Below are 24,756 nucleotides of genomic sequence, written 5' to 3' on the forward strand. Positions count from 1 at the left end.
CTGAAGGCCAATCGTTTCTGTAGAGCGCAGCGGCAAGCTCCGCCCCCTGGAGCTCTCAGGGCCGAGGCGGGGCCGGGACACAGCGACTCCAACCCATTCCACCAATGGGGACACGCGGAAATCCCCGCCCCCGGGCGTGAGCCAATGGCGCTGGCTGCGGGGGCGGCCACTGCCTACTGACGGCTGCGAGGTTTCACTGCAGGGGTGCCACTGGGCTCAGTGACGCTGCGGCCGCCTTCTGCCTAGGTCCGAAGGCTTCGGGGCGGGGGTGCGGTCTTGCAATAGGAAGCTGAGCGTCTTGCAAGCTTCCCGTCGGGCGCTAGCTACTCGGCCCCGCACCCTACCTGGTGCATTCCCTGGACACCTCCGGGGTCCCTACCTTGAGGTCCCCGGAGCCCCCTTCCTGCGCCAGCCATGCCTTTAAATCGCACTTTGTCCATGTCCTCACTGCCAGGACTGGAGGACTGGGAGGATGAATTCGACCTGGAGAACACAGTGCTCTTCGAAGTGGCCTGGGAGGTGGCCAACAAGGGTGAGCACGCCAGGCGTCGGGGCCCTTGAAGGGAAGGACAGTAGTGGATGGGGGCCCGGAACTCTGAGTTGTAGGAGGACGGGGCTACTAGGGGAACCCTTGGGACCAGGGCAAGGAGGCTGTGACTCCTGTGTCCTTGAGGGGCTGGGAGGCCGGAGGTGGGTGGGAGAGGGATGGTTAGTTTGACTTGCGATGAAAGGAGGCTGAAAGCCCGGGTTCTGGGTCCTAGGGAAGAGGGCGCTAAAATGAGACTCCTAAGTCCTGGAGGGAGGCTTCCGAGAGACTAGATACCTGGGTCCTGAACAGGGAAGGAGACGGAGGGATGGGATTTCTGTGTGCAAGCCTGGGAAGCTGCCGGTGTTTCAGACCTGTGACCCTAACAGCATAGTCTAGGGGATAAAACTCCAGATTTGAGAGAGAGCTGACTGGGAGATAGGAGGCCTGAGCGGCGGTGGGAGGACCTGAGGACCTGGCTGCTTAAGAATAAAGATGGGACGGGCTGGATACTCTAATCCTTAGATCCTAGGGTGGGAGAGGCTTGCGGGCCTGAATGCCTGGGCTTTCAAGGAGCTGAGGGCCTGAGCTATTAGTTCCTAGGAGTAGAGGAGCCCGTGGCCTGGGACACGTGCATGCTGGAATAGGGGAAGGCTGGGAAGTCCTGAGTTAGTCAGGGGCTGGGCCCTAGGATGGGAGGGGCCAGCAGCCCGCATTTCTGTGTCTTGGGCTTCAAAAAGCTGAGGTTCTGGCCTTGGAGAAGGCTGGGGCTGAAATCCCCAGGAACAAGCCAATCTCACACCTCAAAGAGCAGGCTCTGGGGGGTTGTTTTGCTGGGTCTTGGAGGGGAAAGGGACTGTGTCTCCCAGGAGGACAGGGGGCCGATGAACACACAGCCGGATATCACCAGGGCCTGGGCTCCAGGAGGGGAGGAGGCTGGGGGTGGGGGCTGGGGTCCTGGGGCTGGGATGGGGTCATGGGAGAGACAGGGCCCTGCATGTTCGTGTCCCTAGTCAGGGAGAGGAAATTGGGAGGCAGGTCAGCAGGGTCCCTGGGGGCAGGGAATGACCATGCAGGCTTCTCTTGGGCAATGGTGAGAAGCTGAATTGGCCATGAGGAGGTCTCCCTCACTGGGTTTTGGAGCCTGGCTGTGATTTAAACCCAGCTCCTGTGAGCTGGGAACTCGAGAACCTGGGTCCACGTAGTCCTCAGGTCTGCCATCCTTAGAGCCCCAGTACCTAATTCCCTCTAACCCAGGGGTCCCAGCCCCCAGCTCCTTCTCTCTCACACCCAGAAGTCTAGCCTGAGCCCCATCCTCCCTCAGAGTCCTGACCCCAGCCCCCTTCTCCCTTAGACCCAGGAGGACTGCCCCCCAGCCCCCCGTTCCCTTTATCCAAGCCTCCAACCCCTACTCCAAACTACGGGCTCCCAGTCCCCTCTTCCCCCTGAGCTAGCTGTCTGGGGCCTGAGTGCCCCCTATATCCCCGGCCCACCCCACCCCAGGCCCCAGAACTATGGACCTTGGCCGGGGCCTGCCCTCACACGCTTGGGCCCACAGTGGGTGGCATCTACACGGTGCTGCAGACGAAGGCGAAGGTGACGGGGGATGAATGGGGCGACAACTACTACCTGGTGGGGCCGTACACGGAGCAGGGCGTGAGGACCCAGGTGGAACTGCTGGAGGCCCCCACCCCGGCCCTGAAGAAGACACTGGATTCCATGAACAGCAAGGGTTGCAAGGTGGGACATGGCCCAGCCCAGGGCAGAAGTGGGTGGACAGCCTGCCATCAGGGTGGGAGCCACAGACAGAGAGGGGGCGGGGGGACAGCCCTAGCCAGAGAGCGAAGCAGGCTTGGACACAGGAAGGAGGTGTGATAGGACACCCAGACAGATGCAGGGCCTGGAAGTGGGCGGGTGGATCCCAGACATGGGCAAATGGACAGACAGATGGCAAGTATAAGACAGACTGAGACGGAGATCCAAGAGGCCAAGGTCCTCACGCACAGAGAGAAAGAGAGCAAGATGGAAGGACAGCCTGGTCGACATGGCGAAACCCCATCTCTACTAAAAATACAAAAATTAGCTGGGCATGGTGGTGGGCACCTGTAATCCTAGCTGCTCGGGAGGCTGAGGCAGGAGAATCGCTTGAACCCGGGAGGCGGAGGTTGAAGTGAACTGCGATTGGGCCACTGCACTCCAGCCTGGGTGATGGAGCGAGACTCTGTCTCATAAAAGAAAGCCAGTCAGCCAGGCAGAGCTGGGGAGAAGTGGGCCTGGGTTCAGGCAGGGACAGGATTCTGGAGCCTGAAGTTCAAGTTCACCCCTCCACTTGCCCCTGTGTGTCCTTGGCTAATGGACATGCTAATAGCATCTACCTTCTAGAGGTGCCAGGAGGAGGAAGCAGTTAATAAGGATAAAGTGGTTAGTAGAGTTCTTGGCATGAAGTTAGCACAGTGTGTGGGCAGTGATTGTCATTATTATTATTATGATCATCATGATTATTGTTACTAACAGCCAAGCTTGGAGAGTGAGGGGGCAGGCAGACAAAGGGAGAAGGGTGGATGGAGCCATGGGCAAGAGTAAGAGACAGACTAGGGACAGAAGAGAGGCCGCCAGATGTTTCAGAAAGTCAGTCCTAGAAGGAGAGAGAAGCATGGAATATCGGGGAAGAGAGGAGAGGTTAGCGGACAGATCCACAGGACAGAGTCTGAGATGGGCAGATCAGGGCTTAGAGAGGAGGGGGAGTTCCAGGGCCCCAGGATGAAGACGGAAAGAGACACACTGTTGTCCAAGGAGAAAGCCATCAGGCAGCAGGGCTGAGGGACAGACAGGTCCTGGCCGGGGACGGAGAGGTACTGTGATTCCTTCACTCATTCACAGCCTCTGGTTTGGGGTGGGGTCTGGGATCCATTCAGGCCCGACTGTGTCCCTAAGGGAACCCAGAACAGCCCAGTCCCTTCCTGAGGGCAGCTGCTTCCCACGTGCTGGGGGCCTAAGAATATCCCCCCCAGCAAAAGGGCAGACAACAGCTGGGAGGGGGAGGGGCCTCAGAGTGAGGCTCCGGGCAGGAAAAAGCCAGGTCGGCGAGGAGTGGGGCTGCTTCGCTGCTGTGGCAGCAGGCCCAGAACCAAGGCCGTAGTCTCAGGGAGGAAAGCAGCCAACTGGAGAAATGTGGCAGAGGCAGAAGTGAGACAGCAAGTCTTAGAAACATGGCAGTGGCTAGGAAAATGCAGCCCTTGCCGGGCGCGGTGGCTCACGCCTGTAATCCCAGCACTTTGGGAGGCCGAGGCAGGCGGATCACGAGGTCAGGAGATGGAGACCGTCCTGGCTAACACGGTGAAACCCTGTCTCTACTAAAAAATACAAAAAATTAGCCGGGCGAGGTGGCGGGCGCCTGTAGTCCCAGGTACTCAGGAGGCTGAGGCAGGAGAATGGTGTGAACCTGGGAGGCGGAGCTTGCAGTGAGCCGAGATCACACCACTGCACTGCAGCCTGGGTGACAGGGCGAGACTCTATCTCAAAAAAAAAAAAAAGAAAAGAAAAGAAAAATGCAGCCCTGGGGCATGGACAGAGGATGGGCTATGTTAGAAATGTGCAGCATGGCTGGGCATGGTGGCTCATGCCTGGAATCCCAGCACTTCAGGAGGCCAAGGTGGGAGGATAGCTTGAGCCCAGGAGTTCGTGACCAGCATGGGCAACACGGTGAAACTCCGTCTCTACTAAAAATACAAAAAATTAGCCAGGCGTGGTGGTGCGTGCCTGTGATCCCAGTTACTCAGGAAGCTGAGGTGGGAGGATGGGATGTCGAGGCTGTAGTGAGCCATGATTTTTTTTTTTTTTTTTTTTTTTGAGATAGAGTCTCACTCTGTCGCTCAGGCTAGAGTGCAGTGGTGCAATCTCGGCTCACTGCAACCTCCGCCTCCCGCGTTCAAGCAATTCTCCTGCCTCAGCCTCCCGAGTAGCTGGGACCTCAGGCGCATGCTGCCACGCCCGGCTAATTTTTTGTATTTTAGTAGAGACAGGGTTTCACCATGTTGCCCAGGCTGGTCTCAAATTCCTGAGCTCAGGCAGTCCGCTTGCCTCAAGCTCCCAAAGTGCTAGGATTACAGGCTGGAGCCACTGTGCCCTGCCCAGTGAGCCATGATTGCACCACTACACTCAAGCCTGGGTGACTGGAGTGAGACCCTGTCAAAAAAAAAAAAAAGAAGAAAAGAAAAGGAAAGAAAGAAAAAGAAAGGAGAGACGGAGGGAGGGAAGGAAGGAAGGGAGGGAGGGAGGTGGCTGTGTACTACAAAATGGGCCTATGGATAGAGGAAAGAGGTCACAGGTGACAGATATGTGACGAAAGGAAGAGAAACAAGGCGGCAAGGGGAAGAAAAGTGGCAGCATGAACAGTAAGAGAATGATTACAGGCTGGGTGCAGTAGCTCACGCCTGTAATCCCAGCACTTTGGTAGGCCGAGGCAGGTGGATCACTTGAGACCAGGAGTTTGAGACCGGCTTGGGCAACATGGTGAAACCCTGTCCTTACAAAAAATTGAAAAATTAGCCGGGCTGTGGTACCGTGTACCTGTGGTCCCAGCTATGTGGGAAGCTGCGGTGCGAGGATTGCTTGAGCCTGGGAGGTCGAAGCTTCAGTGAACCATAATTGCACCACTCCATTCCAGGCTGGAGGACAGAGCAAGACCCTGTCTCTGAAAATAAAAAAGGGCCTGGTTTGGTGACTCACACTTCTAATCCAACACTTTGGGAGGCTAAGCAGGAAAACTACTTGAACGTAGGAGTTCACGATCAGCCTGGGCAACAGAGTGAGACCCCATCTCCACAAAAAATTGAAAACTTAGCCTGGCGTGGTGGCCCACACCCGTAGGAGGTGAGGTGGGGGAGTTGAACCAGGGAGGTTGAGGCTGCAGTGAACCATGTTCACACCACTGCACTCCAGCCTGGGCAACAGAGCGAGACCCTGTCTCAAAACAAAAAAGAAGCATCCCATGGAAGGAATTAGCATCAGAAAGAAAAGACACTGGGAGATGCAGATGGTTGGTAAGAGAAATGTGGCAGCAAGTACAGAAACCAGGTAGCAGGTAGGAGAAATTATTTGCAGAGTGGTCAGACAGGGCAGTGGGGACAGAGAGACAGGACATGTGACATGTGTGGTTATAAGCAGAGAAAGGAGGCAGCGAGCGGGAGAAGTGTAGCAGTTATAGGAATTAAACAGGAATTAAACTGGGTGTGGTGGCTCATGCTTGTAATCCCAGCACTTTGGGAGGCCGAGGCGGGCAGATCACAAGGTCAGGAGATCGAGAATATCCTGGCTAACATGGTGAAACCCTGTCTCTACTAAAAATACAAAAAAAAAATTAGCCAGGCAGGTGGCGGGTGCCTGTAGTCCCAGCTACTTGGGAGGCTGAGGCAGGAGAATTGCTTGAACCCGGGAGGTGGAGGTTGCAGTGAGCCGAGATCATGCCACTGCACTCCAGCCTGGGTGACAGAGCGAGACTCCACCTCAAAAAAAAAAAAAAAAGGAAAAAAAAAGAAATTAAAGATGACGCTGGGCGCGGTGGCTCAAGCCTGTGATCCCAACACTTTGGGAGGCCAAGGAGGGCAGATCACTTGAGGTCAGGAGTTTGATACCAGCCTGGCCAACATGGTGAAACTCCATCTCTACTAAAAATACAAAAAATTAGCCAGGTGTTGGGGTGGGTGCCTGTAATCCCAGCTACTTGGGAGGCTAAGGCAGGAGAATTGCTTCAACCCAGGAGGCGGAGGTTGCAGTGAGCTGAGATTGCGCCACTGCACTCCAGCCTGGGCCACAGAGCAAGACTCCATCTCAAAAAAAAAGAAAGAAAGAAAGTAAGCAAGGGGCAGGGAAAATATTGCAACAGAGATGGAAAAAATGTGTGGCAGGAATAAATCATGCAAATAGAAAAATAAAGCTAAGGCAGCAGGTGAGAAATTAGCAGCAGATACGGAAACAGAAGGTAAGGGAGCTGAGGCTTAAGTCTAGACATCTGCCTGCAAATGGAAGAACCACAGATGCACACATATGTGAGGTTGAAGCCCTGAGCCTCCCTATGGTGCCCACCCCACCCCCTTCCAGGTGTATTTTGGGCGCTGGTTGATCGAGGGAGGCCCTCTGGTGGTGCTCCTGGATGTGGGGGCGTCAGCCTGGGCCCTGGAGCGCTGGAAGGGAGAGCTCTGGGATACCTGCAACATCGGAGTGCCGTGGTACGACCGCGAGGCCAACGATGCTGTCCTCTTTGGCTTTCTCACCACCTGGTTCCTGGGTGAGGTAGGCCCCGTCTGACACGTTCCACCCATACCTGAAACTACAATGACCATCAACTGCTGGGCCAGAGGCTGGGGTTTCTCCCTGGGCATTCTGGGAGCCATAGGGTCCTTTAATCCAAGGATTAGCCCTGGCCTTTGGGGACATGGACATCCAGGGCCCAGGCTCTACTCTCGATGCCAACTTCATTTACTCCAGTCTTCCAAGTGTAGGGATTCTAGCTCAAAGTGAGGCAGGCGGGCTTATCCGAGGAATTCTGGGAGTTGTAGTTCTCTAGTGTGATATTGCTGGGCTCAGCGCTCAGATGCTGCCCTGGATGCTTATGAATCCCCAGACTGACCTGGTTTTGACCCCCTTCTAGGTTTTAAAAGGCTCAAGAAGCTTAGTTTCCAGGCTGGATGCGGTGGCTCATGCCTGTAATCCCAGCACTTTGGGAGGCCGATGGGGGAAGATCACTTGAGGCCAGGAGTGCAAGACGGCCGAACCTCGTCTCTACTAAAAATACAAAAAAAATTAGTCGGGCATGGTGGTGGGCACCTGTAATCCCAAATCCCAGCTACTTGGGAGGCTGAGACAGGATAATTGCTTGAACCTGGAGGTGGGAAATGCAGTGAGCTGAGATCGTGTCACGGCGCTCCAGCCTGGGTGACAGAGAGAGAAAAAAAAACTTAATTTCCCTTGCCCTGGGACAAATAATTCAGGAACTGGCTGCTCCTATGGCATTCTGGGAGTTGTAGTCCTTTTTTCCAGTGTTGGGTGCAGACAGCATACCCTTGAGACAAGGGGTCTTTAGGGACTATGTCCAGGACCCGGGGACGTGAAAACTTCGGTCTTTCCAATCTTACCCTGCCAGGACTTAGAAGGCTGGCCAAAAGATCCTCAGTTCTTGTCAACCCCTGGAGGGGCAATTACTTGAGCCCGGGAGTTCAAGACCAGCCTGGGGTAGCTCAGGGATTTACAGGTCCCCATCCGGTCGGGATTGCTGCAGTGGGCTGCTGCCCACTCTGTGCAGTAGTGGTGACAGATTTGCCTCTCCCCGAGTGCTTGTCCCTATTGGGGATTGCCAGTTCTCTTCCTGACACTTGTGGAGACAGCAGCCCTGTCCCTGTTGCCCACAGTTCCTCGCGCAGAGTGAGGAGAAGCCACACGTGGTTGCCCACTTCCATGAGTGGTTGGCAGGCATTGGACTCTGCCTGTGTCGTGCCCGGCGACTGCCTGTAGCAACCATTTTCACCACCCATGCCACGCTGCTGGGGCGCTACCTGTGTGCCGGTGCTGTGGACTTCTACAACAACCTGGAGAACGTGAGCTGGGACCGTGGCAGATGGGGGACTGCGAGTATGCCAGGGAAACCCAAAGCTCCAGGGGGCCCAAGGGGATGGCGCCCCCTCTTCTCCCAGGACCCAGGAGTCCAAGTCCCCAGACCCTTCCTACCTCAGACCCAATAATCCAGCCCCAGGCACCAATTTATCTTAGGACCCCAGTGTCTGGACCTCCAGACTCTTCTCCCCAGTCCTTCTAACCTGAATGCTGTCCCCTCCCACCCAGTTCAACGTGGACAAGGAAGCAGGGGAGAGGCAGATCTATCACCGCTACTGCATGGAAAGGGCGGCAGCCCACTGCGCTCACGTCTTCACTACTGTGTCCCAGATCACTGCCATCGAGGCACAGCACTTGCTCAAGAGGAAACCAGGTAGGGGCTGGGCTGAAGTCCCCAGACATGAATGAGGTAGGCAGCTGTCTATGCCAAAGCCAGTTGCTCATCATCCCAAGAAACCCACCGTAAGTTGTAATAGCATAAACCGAAAATGTATTCGGCTGGGCATGGTGGCTTATACCTGTAATCCTAGCACTTTGAGAGGCCAAGGCAGGAGGATCACTTGAGCCCGGAAATTTGAGACCAGCCTGGCAACATGGCGAATCCCTGGCTAAAAAATTTGCCAGACATTGTGGTGTGTGCTTGTATCCCTAGCGACTCAGGAGGCTGAGGTGGGAGGATTGCTCGAGCCTAGGAGGTCAAGGGTGCAGTGAGCTGTGATCGTGCCATTGCATGATTTGGGTGGCCCAGAGAGACCTTGTCACAGCCTGGGTGACACAGTGAGACCCTGTCTCAAAAAATAAAAAATGCATTTAATATACCTAACCTAGTGAACATCATAGCCTAGGCTAGTATACCTTCAATGTACCCAGAACACTTTATGTTAGCCTACAACTGGGCAAAATCATCCAATACAAACCTACTTTATTTTTATTTATTTATTTATTTATTATTTTTGAGACAGAGTCTCACTCTGTCGCCCAGGCTGGAGTGCAGTGGCACTGTCTCGGCTCACTGCAAGCTCCGCCTCCCAGGTTCATGCCATTCTTCTGCCTCAGCCTCCCGAGTAGCTGGGACTACAGGCACCCGCCTGGCTAATTTTAATACAAACCTATTTTATAATAAAGTGTTGAATAGGCCGGGCACAGTGGCTCACAGCTGTAATCCTAACACTTTGGGAGGCCGAGGCAGGCAGATGGGGAGGTCAGGAGATCGAGACCAGCCTGACCAACATGGCGAAACTCCATCTCTACTAAAAATACAAAAATTAGCTGGGTGTGGAGTAATCCCAGCTACTCGGGAGGCTGAGGCAGGATAATTGCTTGAACCTGGGAGGCAGAGGTTGCAGTGGGCTGAGATCACACCACTGCACTCCAGCCTGGACGACAGAGTGAGACTCCATCTCAAAAAATAAAGTGTTGAATATCTCATCAACATCCAAAATTGGACACGTGGATGTGTGTAACTTTCACACCATCATAAAGTTGAAAAATCATAACTTGGCTGGGAGCGGTGGCTTACATCTGTAATCCCAGCACTTTGGGAGGCTGAGGTGGGCAGATCACCTGAGATCGTGTGCTCAAGACCAGCCTGGCCAATGAGGTGAAACCCCGTCTCTACCAAAAATACAAAAATTAGCTGGGCATGGTGGCCGGCACCTGTAATCCCAGCTACCCAGCTACTCGGGAGGCTGAGGCAGGAGAATCTCTTGAACCCAAGAGGTGGAGGTTGCAGTAAGCCAAGATTGTGCCACTGCACTCCAGCCTAGGCAACAAGAGCGCAACTCTGTCTCAAAAAAGAAAAGAAAAATCATAACTTGGACCATCCTAAGTCCTAAGTTGGGGACCATCAGTTACCATTATTTTCCTAAAGAATAGAGAACTACAGCTCCCAGAAGGCTATGGGGGTCGTGACCTGTATTTGAGGCCCACTGACTATATACTCTGGAAGCTAATGGGAGGTATAATTTCTTTCATGTTAATTTCAGATATGATAAAATTCTATAATTGGCTAATGTAGATTGGTCTTATGAAAGGGAATGGAAGATCAGTGGACTTTGTTTTTGAAAAAGGTAAGGTCGGAACTGGGCATTCTTCCCAGCCCTTGGTATCCCTTCTCAGTGAGTATAAGGTGAGAACTACAACTCCCAGAAAGCCTTTGACTGGTTAACTCCATATGTTCCCAGAACTTTGCCCTAGGAGCTGATAGGGGTTGTAGTTTTTCGTTGATATACTTTAATTTTCTGTGAGGAGAAGAAATGATTGGGTCCCTGTAAGAAGCTTGGAAGTAGACGATATATCCTAGGAGAAGCAGGACTTTGGGGATGTTTAATCATTTCCGTCTCAGGGTGGACTAAGGGGAAACAAAAGAACTACAACTTTCCTGGAATCACCAGTGTGGATCAGATCCCTGGAAGCCATTTGCAGGAGCCGAGGAGACTGACACTTGTGCTTGTGAACCTATGCAAGTAATATCAGGCAAGAAGGCATCTCGGAGTCAGGGTACACGTGTCACCAAGGGAACTGACCAGGCATGGTGGTTCATACCTGTAATCCCAGCACTTTAGGAGACCAAGGCAGGAAGACTGTTTGAAGCCAGGAGTTTGAGACCAGCCTGGGCAACATGACAAGACCCCATCACTACAAAAGCAAAATAAATAAATTAGCCGGGTGTGGTAGTACACGCCTGTAGTCCCAGCTACTTGGGAGGCTGAGGTGGGAGGATTGCTTGACCCCAGGAGGTCGGGGATGCTATGAGCTGTGATTGTGCCACTCACTGCTCTTCAGCCTGAGCGACAGAGAGAAACCCTGTCTCCAAAAAAAAAAAAAAAAAGGCAGGAGGGGGGACCTCATAGGAACACTATTGAAACAAAGAAATTGCAAAAGGCAAACAAAGGGTGTTTTCTTCATGTATTCATTCAACCACAACATTGAATGAACAAATAAAACATGGGACCCTCACCCCCAATCCCAGATATTGTGACCCCCAATGGGCTGAATGTGAAGAAGTTTTCTGCCATGCATGAGTTCCAGAACCTCCATGCTCAGAGCAAGGCTCGAATCCAGGAGTTTGTGCGGGGCCATTTTTATGGGTACGTGGGGCATATACCTAGGTCTTAAGAGAGGAGGGCGTTGGGAGCCTAACCATCTAGGTCTGGGGGAGGGAGGGGGCAGCTGGGGGCCCAGACTCCTGGGTCTGAGGGAAGGGGCACCTGGGTATTCGGCCTCCTTAGTTCTTGAGCGCCGGAACAATGGGCTGAGGATTAAAGGAAAGCCCCATCTGAAGAGAAAAACTACAACTTCCAGGAGGCCCCGTGATGCCTCTGTATTACCTAAGACATCCTCTGCCCCCACCCATAGCTTCTGGGATTTGTAGTTTTGAGGCCAGGGCTAGCGGGTGAGGGCTTTGGGCTTTACCATGCCTTGTGGGTTCTTTAGGCATCTGGACTTCAACTTGGACAAGACCTTGTACTTCTTTATCGCCGGCCGCTATGAGTTCTCCAACAAAGGTGCCGACGTCTTCCTGGAGGCCTTGGCCCGGCTCAACTATCTGCTCAGAGTGAGGCCTGGGCTATGAGGGGACAGAGGGAGGGCAAGCAAAGCAGTTTATAACTGGGGAGAACAGCCAGGCGCAGTGGCTCATGCCTGTAATCCCAACACTTTGGGAGGCCATGGCAGGAGGATCACTTGAGCCCAGGAGATGGAGACCAGCCTGGGCAACATGGTGAAACCCCATCTCTACAAAAAATACAAAAATTAAATTAGCCAGGCATGGTGGCTCACACCTGTAGTCACAGCTACTAGGGAGGGTGAACGGGGAGGATCACGTGAGCCCGGGAGGCGGAGGTTGCAGTGAGCCGAGATCACACCACTGCACTCCAGCCTGGTCGACAGAAAAAGAACGCTGTCTCAAAAACAAACAAACAAAACGAGAAATAACAGAGAGAATAGAAACCCAGGAAGATGGGGGTAGGAAAGCCCCTGCGTGTGTTAGGGTGCCGTGAGGGGAGTATAGAGACCCAGAAAGAAGGGCAGAGTCCAAGTGGCGACTGTCCTATAATTCTCCTTGACAGGAAGGGGTATGGCAGGATCCCAGCAGTCTTGGCAGAAAGGCTGGCTGGTCCCAGGCTTCCCCGACATGATCCTGGCCTCCCCCTGCTTTCTTTCTGCGCAGGTGAATGGCAGTGAGCAGACAGTGGTTGCCTTCTTCATCATGCCGGCGCGGACCAACAATTTCAACGTGGAAACCCTCAAAGGCCAAGCCGTGCGCAAACAGCTTTGGTCAGCATCCCTCACTCCAGACCCCGGCCCAGCCCACTCCCAGCTGTGTACTTTGGGTCCTGTGTTTCTCCTAGAGTCTCAGCCTTTTTTTTTTTTTTTCTTTTTGAGACACTCTCACTCTGTCGCTCAGGCTGGAGTGCAGTGGCGTGATCTTGACTCACTGCAACCTCCACCTCCCGGATTCAAGCAATTCTTCTGCCTCAGCCTCCCAAGTAGCTGGGACTACAGGCACCCACTACCACACTCGGCTCTTTTTTTTTTTTTTTGAGACAGAGTCTCCCTCTGTCACCCACGCTGGAGTGTACTGGCACGATCTTGGCTCACTGCAACCTCCGCCTCCTGGTCAAGCAGTTCTTTTGCCTCAACCTCTCGAGTAGCTGGGACTACAGGTGTACGCCATCATGCCTAGCTAATTTTTGTATTTTCAGTAGAGATGGGGTTTCACCATGTTGGCCAGGCTGGTCTCAAACTCCTGACCTTGTGATCCGCCTGCCTCAGCCTCCCAAAGTGCTGGGATTACAGGCATGAGCCACTGCACCCGGCCCTCTTTTATTATTTTTTTTCTTTTGAGATGGAGTCTTGCTCTGTCGCCCAGGCTGGAGTGCAATGGCACGATCTCGACTCACTGCAACCTCCGCCTCCCGGGTTCAAGTGGTTTTCCTGCCTCAGCCTCTCGAGTAGCTGAGTGCCACCACACCTGGCTAACTTTTTGTTTTTATTAGAGATGCGGTTTCACTATGTTGGCCAGGCTGGTCTTGAACTCCTGACTTCAGGTGATCCACCTGCCTGGCCGAGGAATCCTCCCTGGGATTCCAGGCGTGAGCCACTTAGCTTTTTTTTTGTATTTTTAGTAGAGACGAGATTTCACCATGTTGGCCAGGCTGATCTCAAACACCTGACCTCAGGTGATCCAGCCATCTCGGCCTCCCAAAGTCCTGGGATTCCAGGTGTGAGCCACCATGCCTCCCTTTTTTTTGTATTTTTAGTAGAGACGGGGTTTCACCATGTTGGCCAGGCTGATCTCGAACACCTGACCTCAGGTGATCCAGCCGCCTTGGCATCCCAAAGTGCTGGGATTACAGGGGTGAGCCACTGCGCCCGGCTTAGTTTCTTTTTCTTTTCTCTGAGTTTTTTTGTTTTTTGTTTTTTGTTTTTTTTGAGATTCTGTCTCAAAAAAGTCTCTGTCACCCAGGCTGGAGTGCAGTGGCGTGATCTCAGCTCACTACAACCTCCGCCTCCCAGCGAACCTCAGTTTCTTCATCTGTAAAACCATTCATTCATTAGCAGCAGATACTGAGTATCTACTATGTGCTGACTAATTTTTATATTTTTAGTACCAATGAGATTTCATCATGTTGACCAGGCTGGTCTCGAACTCCTGACCTCAAGTGATCCACCCTCAGGTATTCCAGGTCCTGGGAATACAGCTGTGAACCAGAAAGATAAGATCCCTTTCCTCATGGAGCTTGTATTCTAGAAAATCCTGTAGACGGAATATACTTTCGGGCAAAAATAAAGCAGAACTGGAATATAAGACGGGGTTGTCAGGACAGGCCACACTGAGAAAGTGTTATTGGGCAGAGACGAGGAAAGGTGGCGAGGGAAAAAACCCTGTGGGTATCTGGGGAACAGTAAATGCAAAGCCCTAAGGCATGATTGAGACACGGTGGGTAGGCCCATGGGGCTGGAGCGGCATGCCTCATAGAGAAGGGGTAGAAAGTGAGGCAGGATGGTGGGGCGCTCCTGTAGTCCCAGCTACCTGGGAGGCTAAGTCAAGAGGATCATTTCAGCCCTGGAGGTTGAGGCTGTAGTGAGGCATGATTGCGCCACTGCACTCCAGCCTAGGCGACAGAGTGAGACTCTGTCTCAAAAATAGAAAAAAGAAGTTAGGCGTGGTGGCTCACACCTGTAATCCCAGCACTTTGGGAGGCTGAGGTGGGTGGATCACCTGAGGTCGGAAGTTGGAGACCAGCCTGACCAACATGGTGAAAGCCTGTCTTTACTAAAAACACAAAAATTAGCTGGGCGTGGTGATACGCATCTGTAGTCCTAGCTACTCAGGAGGCTGAGGCAGGAGAATCGCTCGAACCTGGGAGGCAGAGGTTGCAGTGAGCCAAGATCGCACCAATACACTCCAGCATGGGTGACAGCCAGACTCGGTCTCAAAAAAAAAAAAAAAAAAAGAGGAGGCTGGGCGTGGTGACTCACAATCCCAGCACTTTGGGAGGCTGAGGCGGGTGGATCACTTGGAGGTCAGGAGTTCGAGATCAGCCTGGTCAACATGGTGAAATCCCATCAGTACTAAAAATATAAAAATTAGCCAGACATGGTGGTGCACGCTTGTAATTGCAGCTACTCAGGAGGCTGAGACAGGAGAATTTCTGGAACCTAGAAAGTGGCTGAGGTTGCGCCAGCCTGGGCAACAGAGCGAGACTCTGTCTCAAAAGGAAAAAAAAAAAAGAAAGAAAAACGAGGCCAGAGCTATGGGAGGATTTTAAGTAGAAGAGTGACCGTGGGGTGTCATGTGACACTGCCAGTTTTACTTGTGTGCCTAAATGGTCCTTTTTCAGAATCTTTCTTTTCGTATAAAATGGGGCTTAGCATTGCCATCTGCAGGACAAGTACAAGTCCTAATAATAGTTGACATTTCTGGAAGGCTTGCTATGTGTACTTTTTTGCATGACATCATTGGGTCCTCATTGCAAACCTCTGAGGTTGATTCTATTTTCATCCTTATCTGAAAAATGAGTCACTGCAGTCAGAGAGGGAAGGCCACCTGTCCCTGACCACACAGCTGATGTCAGGCACGTGGGATCTAAGCCTTCCAGGGCCTGCCCCCTGGGTTCCCATCCTCCAGCTTGGAGGCCCCAGGGCACGGCTTCCCTGCTCACACCTCAGTTTTCTTGCTACCCTAGAAACCTAAGAGTAGCCCGGCACGGTGGCTCACGCCTGTAATCCCAGCACTTTGGGAGGCCGAGGTGGCCAATTACCAGTCAGGGGTCACGAGTTCGACACCAGACTGGCCAATATGGTGAAACCCCGTCTCTACTAAAAATACAAAAATTAGCCAGGCATGGTGGCAGGTGCCTGTAATCCCAGCTACTCAGGAGGATGAGGCAGGAGAATTGCTTGGACTTGGGAGGCGGAGGTTGCAGAGAGCCAAGATCGTACCACTGCACTCCAGTCTGGGTGACAGAGTAACTCTGTCAAAAAAATAAATAAATAAATAAATTAGGAAATAAACTTCCGGTGTGGTGGCTGAAGCCTATAATCCCAGCACTTTGGGAGGCCGAGGTGGGCGGGTCATCTGAGGTCGGGAGTTTAAGACCAGCCTGACCAACATGGAGAAACCCCGTCTCTACTAAAAATACAAAATTAGCCAGGCATGGTGGCACATGCCTGTAATCCCAGCTACTTGGGAGGCTGAGGCAGGAGAATCACTTGAACTCAGAAGGCAGAGGTTGCAGTGAGCTGAGATCACGCCATGGTACTCCAGCCTGGGCGAGGAGCCAAACTCTGTCTCAAAATAAACAAACAAACAAACTAAAGAAGCCTAATAGTAACTGGCAGCTGGTGTGTAGGTGACCCTGTTGCTCTGCTTCCTCCAGGGACACGGCCAACACGGTGAAGGAGAAGTTCGGGAGGAAGCTTTACGAATCCTTACTGGTGTGAGTGCCCTGCCCTCAGCCCTGTGCCCTCCTAGGCCCTGACTAAGCCTCTCATCACTCTGTTCTCACACGCATGCCCCTGCTTGCCTTGCAGTGGGAGCCTTCCTGACATGAACAAGATGCTGGATAAGGAAGACTTCACTATGATGAAGAGAGCCATCTTTGCAACGCAGGTATGGATTGGACCTCTGTGTAGAGAGATGGCAGTTCCCGGCAGCCCCAGCGGCAGCTTGCCACACCAGCTCAGACCCCAGAGATTGCCGGGAGTGCTGCTTTCTCCTGCAGCCCTTTATTAAGGGATCTATTCTGAGATCCACAGAAGGGCATGTGCTGACTGGTACAACTTCACGTACGGAGGCACAACATGGTGAAATCCCGTCTGTACTAAAAATATAAAAATTAGCCACGCATGGTGGTGGGTACCTGTAATCCCAGGTACTTGGGAGGCTGAGGCAGGAGTATCGCTTGAACCTGGAAGGTGGAGGTTGCAGTGAGCTGAGTTGGCGCCACTGCACTCCAGCCTGGGCGACAGAGCGAGACTCTGTCTCAAAATAAATAAATACAATAAAAATAAATAAATAAGCTTCCCTTTGTTCACTGACCCCAGAGTCCTAGAAAAGCCGCACCTCCCAGCAACCCCCGTGGCAGAATAAGCCACAGAAAACAGCCCACCCTAAGTGCCTCCCTAAGTGAAGTTGTACCAGTGAAGTGCAGTGGTGCAATCTTGGCTCACTGCAAGCTCCGCCTCCCAGGTTCCCGCCATTCTCCTGCCTCAGCCTCGAAGTAGCTGGGACTACAGGCGCCCACCATCATGCCCGGCTATTTTTTTTGTATTTTTAGTAGAGACGGGGTTTCACCGTGTTAGCCATGATGGTCTTGATCTCCTGACCTTGTCGTCCTCCCGCCTCAACATCCCAAAGTGCTGGGATTACAGGCGTGAGCCACTGCGCCTGGCGATTGGAGGTGAATTTTCATAAGGAAGCTACAACTCCCAGCAGCCTCCAAAGCTTGCTGCCATATTGGTACAGTCTCCACCCCCATTGACTGGGGATAGTTATACTTTCTTTGGGTTTCTTTAATGATAGAGCCCAGAGTAAATAACAAGATAGCTACAACTCCTCATAGTGCTTGGAGGTAAGGGAGTTGCTAACACTGGCATTGCCTCAAAGACAGCTGGGAATTGTAGTTCTTTTTTTTTTTTTTTTTTTTTTGAGACGGAGTTTTGCTCTGTCTCCCAGGCTGGAGTACAGTGGCACAATCTCGGCTCACTGCAAGCTCTGCCTCCAGGGTTCAAGCCATTCTCCTGCCTCAGCCTCCCAAGTAGCTGGGACTACAGGTGCCCGCCACCACACCTGGCTATTTTTTGTATTTTTAGGGGTTTTACTAGAGCCTGGTGGATCCACAACTCCTAGTACTCACTCGGGTTTGCTGCTCCTTGGCCTGGTGGCACTTGTGGCCTCCTTGGCTTCCCCGCGGTCAGCATGGCTCATGGGGAAGTAGGGAGTTCTCTGTCCCTTCCATGACCCCCTACCCTTCTTGTGGCTCCTACAGCGGCAGTCTTTCCCCCCTGTGTGCACCCACAATATGCTGGATGACTCCTCAGACCCCATCCTGACCACCATCCGCCGAATCGGCCTCTTCAATAGCAGTGCCGACAGGGTGAAGGTGAGGGCGTTTGGTCAGGGCTGGGTTGGGCACGGCAGAGGGAAGGGGTTGGGTCCTGGGTCTCACACACTCCATTTCCCCATATGTTTTATCAAATGCATTGCTGTGGTTAGAAGGAACCCTGGCTTCAAACAGACCTGGGTTTGAACACTGGTCCTGCCAAACACATGCTGTGTGATGCTAGACAAGCTTTTTACCCTCTCTGGGCCACCTTGGGATCTCAGGGCTTAGCTAAACAAGGCGCCTGGGCTGAGCCCTTCTTTTTCACTACCAGGTGATTTTCCACCCGGAGTTCCTCTCCTCCACAAGCCCCCTGCTCCCAGTGGACTATGAGGAGTTTGTCCGTGGCTGTCACCTTGGGGTCTTCCCATCCTACTATGAGCCTTGGGGCTACACGCCGGGTGAGTGTAGTGGGCAGGGGACAGTGTGGTCATGGCGTCCCAGTCAGAGCTAGCATGTCCTGGGGCAAGGCACTGGCCTTCTGTGACCCTGTTGCCTTCTTGGCAAAATAGGAACAATGGTAATCATCTGTTCTGCTACAGTGCCTGCTTTTGTGACACAATAGCTCATGTATTGAGAAACTAGAAGACTGGGTTTTGAGGACTAGTTAGGGTCAAATGGATATCACAGGTCACACTGATTTGTCCCAGTGCATGGGCATTTGGCCCCCCAAATAGCAGCAATGAAATGCACAATTCACAAACACAGCTGAGTGTGGCCTAGTCTCCTCGCAAGACATTCCCAGTGCCCATCGACTCTACCTTCCTCTTGTTGGTTCACATTAGCCAGTGTTTTTAAAGCTAAATAAGGCCGGGTGTAGTGGCTCACGCCTGTAATCTCAACACCTGGGGAGGCCGAGATGGGCAGATCACGAGGTCAGGAGTTTGAAATCAGCCTGGCCAATATGGTGAAAGCCTGTCTGTACTAAAAATACAAAAATTAGCCAGGTGTGGTGGTGCGCACCTGTAGTCCCAGCTACTCGGGAGGATGAGGCAGAGAATTGCTTGAACTTGGGAGGTGGAGGTTGCAGTGAGCTGAGATCACACCACTGTGCTCCAGCAGTGCAGTGCTCTGGGCGACAGAGCGAGACTCCATCTCAAAAATAAATAAATAAATAAATGAAAGCTAAATAAGTGCCGTTTCCTAATTAGTAATTTAACAAGTCTTGCAAACTGTACTGGCATGATAATTAGGAGTCATGTGGTCAGCCCTAATTCCCTTTTTCCCATAGCGCTTGTTTTATAGATAGATAGATTGATAGTATTAGTCTGTTTTTACACTGCTATATATAAAAAAAAATCCAAGACTGGGTAATTTATAATGGAAAGAGGTGTAATTGACTCACAGTTCCACATGGCTGGGGAGGGCTCAGAAAAGTCAGTCATGGCAGAACGGGAAGCAGGGAGCTTCTTCACCTGGTGGCAGGAAAGAAAAGTATGTGAGGGGGCGGGAAAAATGAACATTTATAAAACCATGAGATCTTGTGAGAATTCACTGACTAGCATGAGAACAGCAGGGGGGTAACCACCCCCGTAATCCAATCATTTCCCTCCCTCGACACGTGGGGTTACATTTCAAGATAAAATTTGGTGGTGGGGGGGAAACACAGAGTCAAACTATATCATAAATATATATTTAATACTTTTTAACTATTTGTTTGTGTTTTGAGATGGGGGTATTACTATGTTGCCCAGACTCACCTGGAACTCCTAGGTTCAGGTGATGCTCCTGCCTCAGCCTCTTGAGTATCTGTTTTCCTCATTACAGGTGCACCCCACCATGCCTCACAGACCTATTATATTTAGTGCCTATTTTTGCAGTTTACAGAAGTTTTTAGAAACACTTAAATAAGAATTATAGATCAAGCCAGGCATGGTGGCTCACGCCTATAATCACAGCACTTTGGGAGGCTGAGGTGGGAGGATCACTTGAGGACAGGAGTTTGAGACCATCCTGGCCAACATGGTGAAACCCTATCTCTACTAAAAATACAAAAGTTAACTGGGTGTGGTGGCAGGCACCTGTAATCCCAGCCTCTCAGGAGGTTGAGATGGGAGAATCGTTTGAACCCCAGAGGCAGAGGTTGCAGTGAGCTGAGATCGTGCCACTGCACTCCAGCCTGGGCGACAGAGTCAGACCCTGTCTACAATAATAATTATTATTATTATTATAATAATTATAGGTCAGGAGCAGTGGCTCACACCTATAATCCTAGCACCTTGGAAGGCTGAGGTGAGAGGATAACTTGAACCCAGGAGTTCAAGACCAGTCCGGACAACATGGTGAGACCCTGTCTCTATAAAAGATTTTTTTTTTTCTTTTGAGACAGAGTCTTGCTCTATCACCAGGCTGGAGTGCAGTGGCACAATCTTGGCTCACTGTAACCTCCGCCTCCCAGGTTCAAGTGATTCTGCTTTGGCCTCCGGAGTAGCTGGGACTATAGGCAGGTGCCACCACACCCAGCTAATTTTTGTATTTTTAGTAGACACAGGGTTTCACCATGTTGGCCAGGATGTTTTTTTTTTCTTCTTGACTTCGTGATCCACCCACCTCGGCCTCCCAAAGTGCTGGGATTACAGGCATGAGCCACCGTGCCTGGCCTTTTTTTTTTTTTTTTTTTAGCCAGGAGTAGTGTTGTGTGCTTGTAGTCCCAACTACTTGGGTGACTGAGGTGGGAGAATTGCTTGAGCTTAGGAGGTTAAGGCTGCCGTGAGCTGTGATCAAGCCACTGTCCTCCAGCTTGGGTGATAAAGTGACACTTTGTCTCAAGAAAAAAAAAAAAAAATAGCATTGGGCCAGGCGCACTAGCTCACGCCTATAATCTCACCACTTTCGGAAGCTGAGATGGGTGGATCACCTAAGGTCAGGAGTTCGAGACCAGCCTGACCAACATGGTGAAACCCCGTCTCTACTAAAAATGCAATAATTAACTGGGCATGGTGGTGCACGCCTGTAGTCCCAGCTACTCAGGTGACTTAAGGCACGAGAATCGCTTGAACCCGGGAGGTGAAGGTTGCAGTGAGCCGAGATTGTGCTACTGCACTACAGTTTGGGTGACAGAGTGAGACCCTGTCTCAAAAGGAAAAAAAAAAAGGCATAAAAATCCATCAAAAAATTATAATACATTCCTTGAACTATTTCTCAAGGTTGTTAAAGGTATTAAACAAGACGCAGTAGATGCTCTGTACACAGGGATACTAATAATGAGAGACCTTATCTTACCCCCCATCAAAATAGACTAAGTCTGTACAAGATACTGGCACAAGAAAGGATCTTACAGGTTGTGAACAGTTAAGTAGAATGATGGACCTTGGCCCAATCCTACAGGTTGTAAGAGTTAAGTCAAACGGACATCGGGACGCTCAATAAATTAGCATCCTAATCTCCCAACTATAGACTTTCCCGCATCCTGAGTCCTTGGAGCAAGAGCAAGTAATTCTTTTTTCTGAGTTTCTTAGTGTCCCCTCTGAGAAATAGGGAAATGCACAGCTTGGTTGTGGGGGCTCAGGGACGCTCCGCACAGCGACGCTCCACACAGCGACGCTCCGCACAGCGCCTGGCACTTGGTACAGGCGCCGGTAGAGGGCGCTGTTGAGGCGTCTATTGCGATTAAGACGGTAGGAGATGGGGTAAGCTAAGTGGGTCTCTTTCCTGCCTTCCCGCAGCTGAGTGCACGGTTATGGGCATCCCCAGTATCTCCACCAATCTCTCCGGCTTCGGCTGCTTCATGGAGGAACACATTGCAGACCCCTCAGCTTACGGTCAGCGCCCAGGCCCCTGAGGATTCCAGAAGGGGGCTTGAGAGCCGGGACTCCTGGATCCTGGGAAGGAGGAGCTTGCACCCTTGGGGACCAGGGGCACCAGGAAATGGGGGGACTCTCGGGTCCCTGGGAGAGGAAGGGTCCTGGTGCTACAGAGTCCTGGAGACAATGAAGATCTCCCCAGGACATTTTCTGAACCCAGGTCCTGGCCTCCGCAGGTATCTACATTCTCGACCGGCGGTTCCGCAGCCTGGATGATTCCTGCTCGCAGCTCACCTCCTTCCTCTACAGCTTCTGTCAGCAGAGCCGGCGGCAGCGTATCATCCAGCGGAACCGCACGGAGCGCCTCTCCGACCTTCTGGACTGGAAATACCTAGGCCGGGTAGGACCCCCCCTCCTCCACTTCCTACCCTCTCCTGGGAAATCAGCCGCTCCTGGCTCTGGGTCTTTGGTGCAGGGTGAAGGGTCTCATCCTACTTCTAACAGTTGCTGTCCCTTTAAACAATGAACTAGGCCGATCGCGGTGGTGGCTCATCCCTGTAATCCTAGCACTTTGGGAGGCCTAACAGGGAGGATCGCTTGAGCTCAGGAGTTAAGAGATCAGCCTGGGCAACATTTTATTTCTACTACAAAAAAAAAAAAAATTCAGCCGAGTGTGGTGGTGCGTGCCTGTAGTCCCAGCTACTGGGGAGGCTGAGGTGGTAGGGTCTCTTGAGCCCCGGAGGTTGAGGCTGCAGTGAGCCTTGATCAACCCCACTGCACTCCATCCTAGGGTAACAGAGCAAGACCTTGTTTAAAAAAAAAGAACATTGGTTAGGCATGTCATTTGCATAAAGGTGTGGCCAAAGAGGTGCCTGACTTGAGAATTCGGCCCCGTTTGAGGGGTGTGGCTCAGAAACTGTCCATTCATAGATCTGCTTATTTACATAAGGGGTGGAGTCCGATGGATTATTTGCATGGGGCAGGCCCAATGGTGCAGCAGAGTGTGCTCATCTGCATAAAGGGTATGGCCAGGAGCCCCATCATCTGCCTGGGGGTGGGGCCTGGCTCTCACGTCCTCTGCCCCCTCCCCTCCTTTCCCCTAGTACTATATGTCTGCGCGCCACATGGCGCTGTCCAAGGCCTTTCCAGAGCACTTCACCTACGAGCCCAGCGAGGCGGATGCGGTGAGTGGACCCTGGATTTCTGCTTAGCCAGGAGCTAAAGGGCTGGGGGTCCCTCCTGGAATGGGAAGGCCTAGAGGTGGCTGGATGCCTGGGTAGGACTGTGAGGTCCTCAGCTCACCCTGGTTTGCACCCATATCCCCGTATGCAGGCCCAAGGGTACCGCTACCCACGGCCGGCCTCGGTGCCACCGTCGCCCTCACTGTCACGACACTCCAGCCCGCACCAGAGCGAGGACGAGGAGGATCCCCGGAACGGGCCTCTGGTGGAAGACAGCGAGCGCTACGATGAGGACGAGGAGGCCGCCAAGGATCGGCGCAACATTCGTGCACCAGAGTGGCCGCGCCGAGCATCCTGCACCTCCTCCACCAGCGGGAGCAAGCGCAACTCTGTGGACACGGCCACCTCCAGCTCGCTCAGCACCCCCAGCGAGCCCCTCAGCCCCACCAGCTCCCTGGGCGAGGAGCGTAACTAAGTCCCCCCCACCACACTCCCTGCCTGTCCTGCCTCCCTGCTCCAGAGAGAGGATGCAGATGGGGGCTGCTCCTAAACCCCTGCTCCAGATCCGCACTGGATGTGGCCCCGCAGTGCCCCCCCTCAGTCCGCCAAACACTCCAGCCCCTCCAGCTCCACTTTCCAAGTTCCTGCACTCCAGAATCCACAAAGCTGTGCCTTTCTCTGATTCCAGAGTGCATAATCCGCACCCTGGAATCCCCTGGGCCTGGACCGCTTCCCAGAGGCCAGGAATCTGCCATTACTCTGCGGTGGTGCCAGAGGTTTTAGGAAACCTGGCATGGTGCTTTCAGGTGTGGGGCTCCTAGAGCCCCCGTAAGGCTTGCAAATTCTACAGCATACAGAGCAGGCCATGCTCAGGCCCAGCATGCGGGCCACCAAGTGCTGGAAACCACGTGATGTCCCTGCAAATGGGGCAATCAAGTCCAGAGCCGGGGCACTTTTCAGAGTTTGAAGGTAACTGAGAGCAGATGGTCCTCCATTTCAACTCCAGAACTTGGGCTCTGGGATGGGCTCATGTTCTAGCCCTCCCTGGCATGTCAGAGCCAGGCTCTGCCTGGAGGATCCCTCCATCTGGCTCCTGTCATCCCCTACACTTTGGCCAAGCCAGAGGTGGCAGAACCACTTGGCTGCTCATTCCTTCTGGAGGACACACAGTCTCAGTCCAGATGCCTTCCTGCCTTTCTGGCCTTTTCTGGACCAGATCCTACTCCTCCTTTCTTTGTCTGAGATCTCCCTCCAGGGAATCTGCCTGCAGAGGACAGAGCTGGCTGTCTACCCCCACCCCTAACCTGGCTTGTTCCCAACCACTCAGCCCACTGTGAAACCACTAGGTTCTAGGTCCTGGCTTCTAGATCTGGAACCTTACCACGTTGCTGCATACTAGTCCCTTTCCCATGATCCGGAACTGAGGTCACTGGGTTCTAGAACCCCCCCCCCCCACATTTACCTCGAGGCTCTTCCATCCCCAAACTGTGCCCTGCCTTCAGCTTTGGTGAAAAGGAGGGACCCTCATGTGTGCTGTGCTGTGTCTGCACCGCTTGGTTTGCAGTTGGGAGGGGAGGGCAGGAGGGGTGTGATTGGAATGTGTCTGGAGATGAGATGAAAAAAATACATCTATATTTAAGAATTCCAGGTGTGGTCAGACATGAATACTTGGTGGGCCTGGGTCTGACGTCCCCCCAACGTCACCCCTTCCCTAGTCTGAGCTCATCCTCCTAGTCTAGAGACACTTGGATTTTGCTGTTCTAAAATTCCAGAGTCATTCACGGAAGGTACCTCTGATTGCTTACTTGGGCCTTGATTTGCAAGTGGCAAAAATTTGGCTTAAGACATCTTTGGCATAAAGGGGCTATGTGACTGGGAAGAAGATCTATAGGACAGCTGTGAACCTTGTGTAGCTTTTTTTTTTTTTTTTTGAGACGGAGTCTCGCTCTGTCACCAGCCTGGAGTGCAGTGGAGAGCAATCTTGGCTCACTGTAACCTCCACCTCCTGGGTTTAAGCAATTTTCCTGCCTTAGCCCCCTGAGTAGCTGGAACTACAGGAGCACGCCACTACACTGGGCTAATTGTAT

At 52.5% G+C, this 24,756-nt stretch overlaps 2 protein-coding genes across 3 annotated transcripts in view; one reads left to right on the plus strand and one right to left on the minus strand.

The window, feature by feature from the left end:
• The window catches only part of RUVBL2 (RuvB like AAA ATPase 2), a 41,769-nt gene extending 22,661 nt beyond the window's left edge, over positions 1-19,108 (minus strand). Inside the window, exon 1 of the mRNA XM_073016202.1 lies at positions 19,091-19,108. The gene's annotated coding sequence lies outside the window, so the exon portion shown is untranslated. The remainder of the gene's footprint in view (positions 1-19,090) is intronic.
• On the plus strand, positions 216-24,314 carry GYS1 (glycogen synthase 1). Of its 2 annotated transcripts, XM_007997484.3 has the most exons (16): positions 216-532; positions 2,085-2,266; positions 6,626-6,817; positions 7,933-8,118; positions 8,363-8,507; positions 11,106-11,223; positions 11,570-11,690; positions 12,306-12,412; positions 16,021-16,080; positions 16,175-16,253; positions 17,632-17,745; positions 18,020-18,146; positions 21,411-21,506; positions 21,725-21,888; positions 22,592-22,672; positions 22,821-24,314. In XM_007997484.3, the coding sequence occupies exons 1-16, from the start codon at positions 415-417 to the stop codon at positions 23,142-23,144; spliced, it is 2,214 nt and encodes a 737-aa protein (XP_007995675.1). In that variant the 5' UTR covers positions 216-414; the 3' UTR covers positions 23,145-24,314. The 2 variants fall into 2 exon arrangements, with proteins under 2 accessions (XP_007995675.1, XP_007995677.1); XM_007997486.3 differs by lacking the exon at positions 2,085-2,266.
• Positions 24,315-24,756: the final 442 nt, after the last annotated feature.

This window comes from Chlorocebus sabaeus, chromosome 6 (genome assembly GCF_047675955.1).
Source record: "Chlorocebus sabaeus isolate Y175 chromosome 6, mChlSab1.0.hap1, whole genome shotgun sequence".
NCBI lineage: Eukaryota > Metazoa > Chordata > Mammalia > Primates > Cercopithecidae > Chlorocebus > Chlorocebus sabaeus.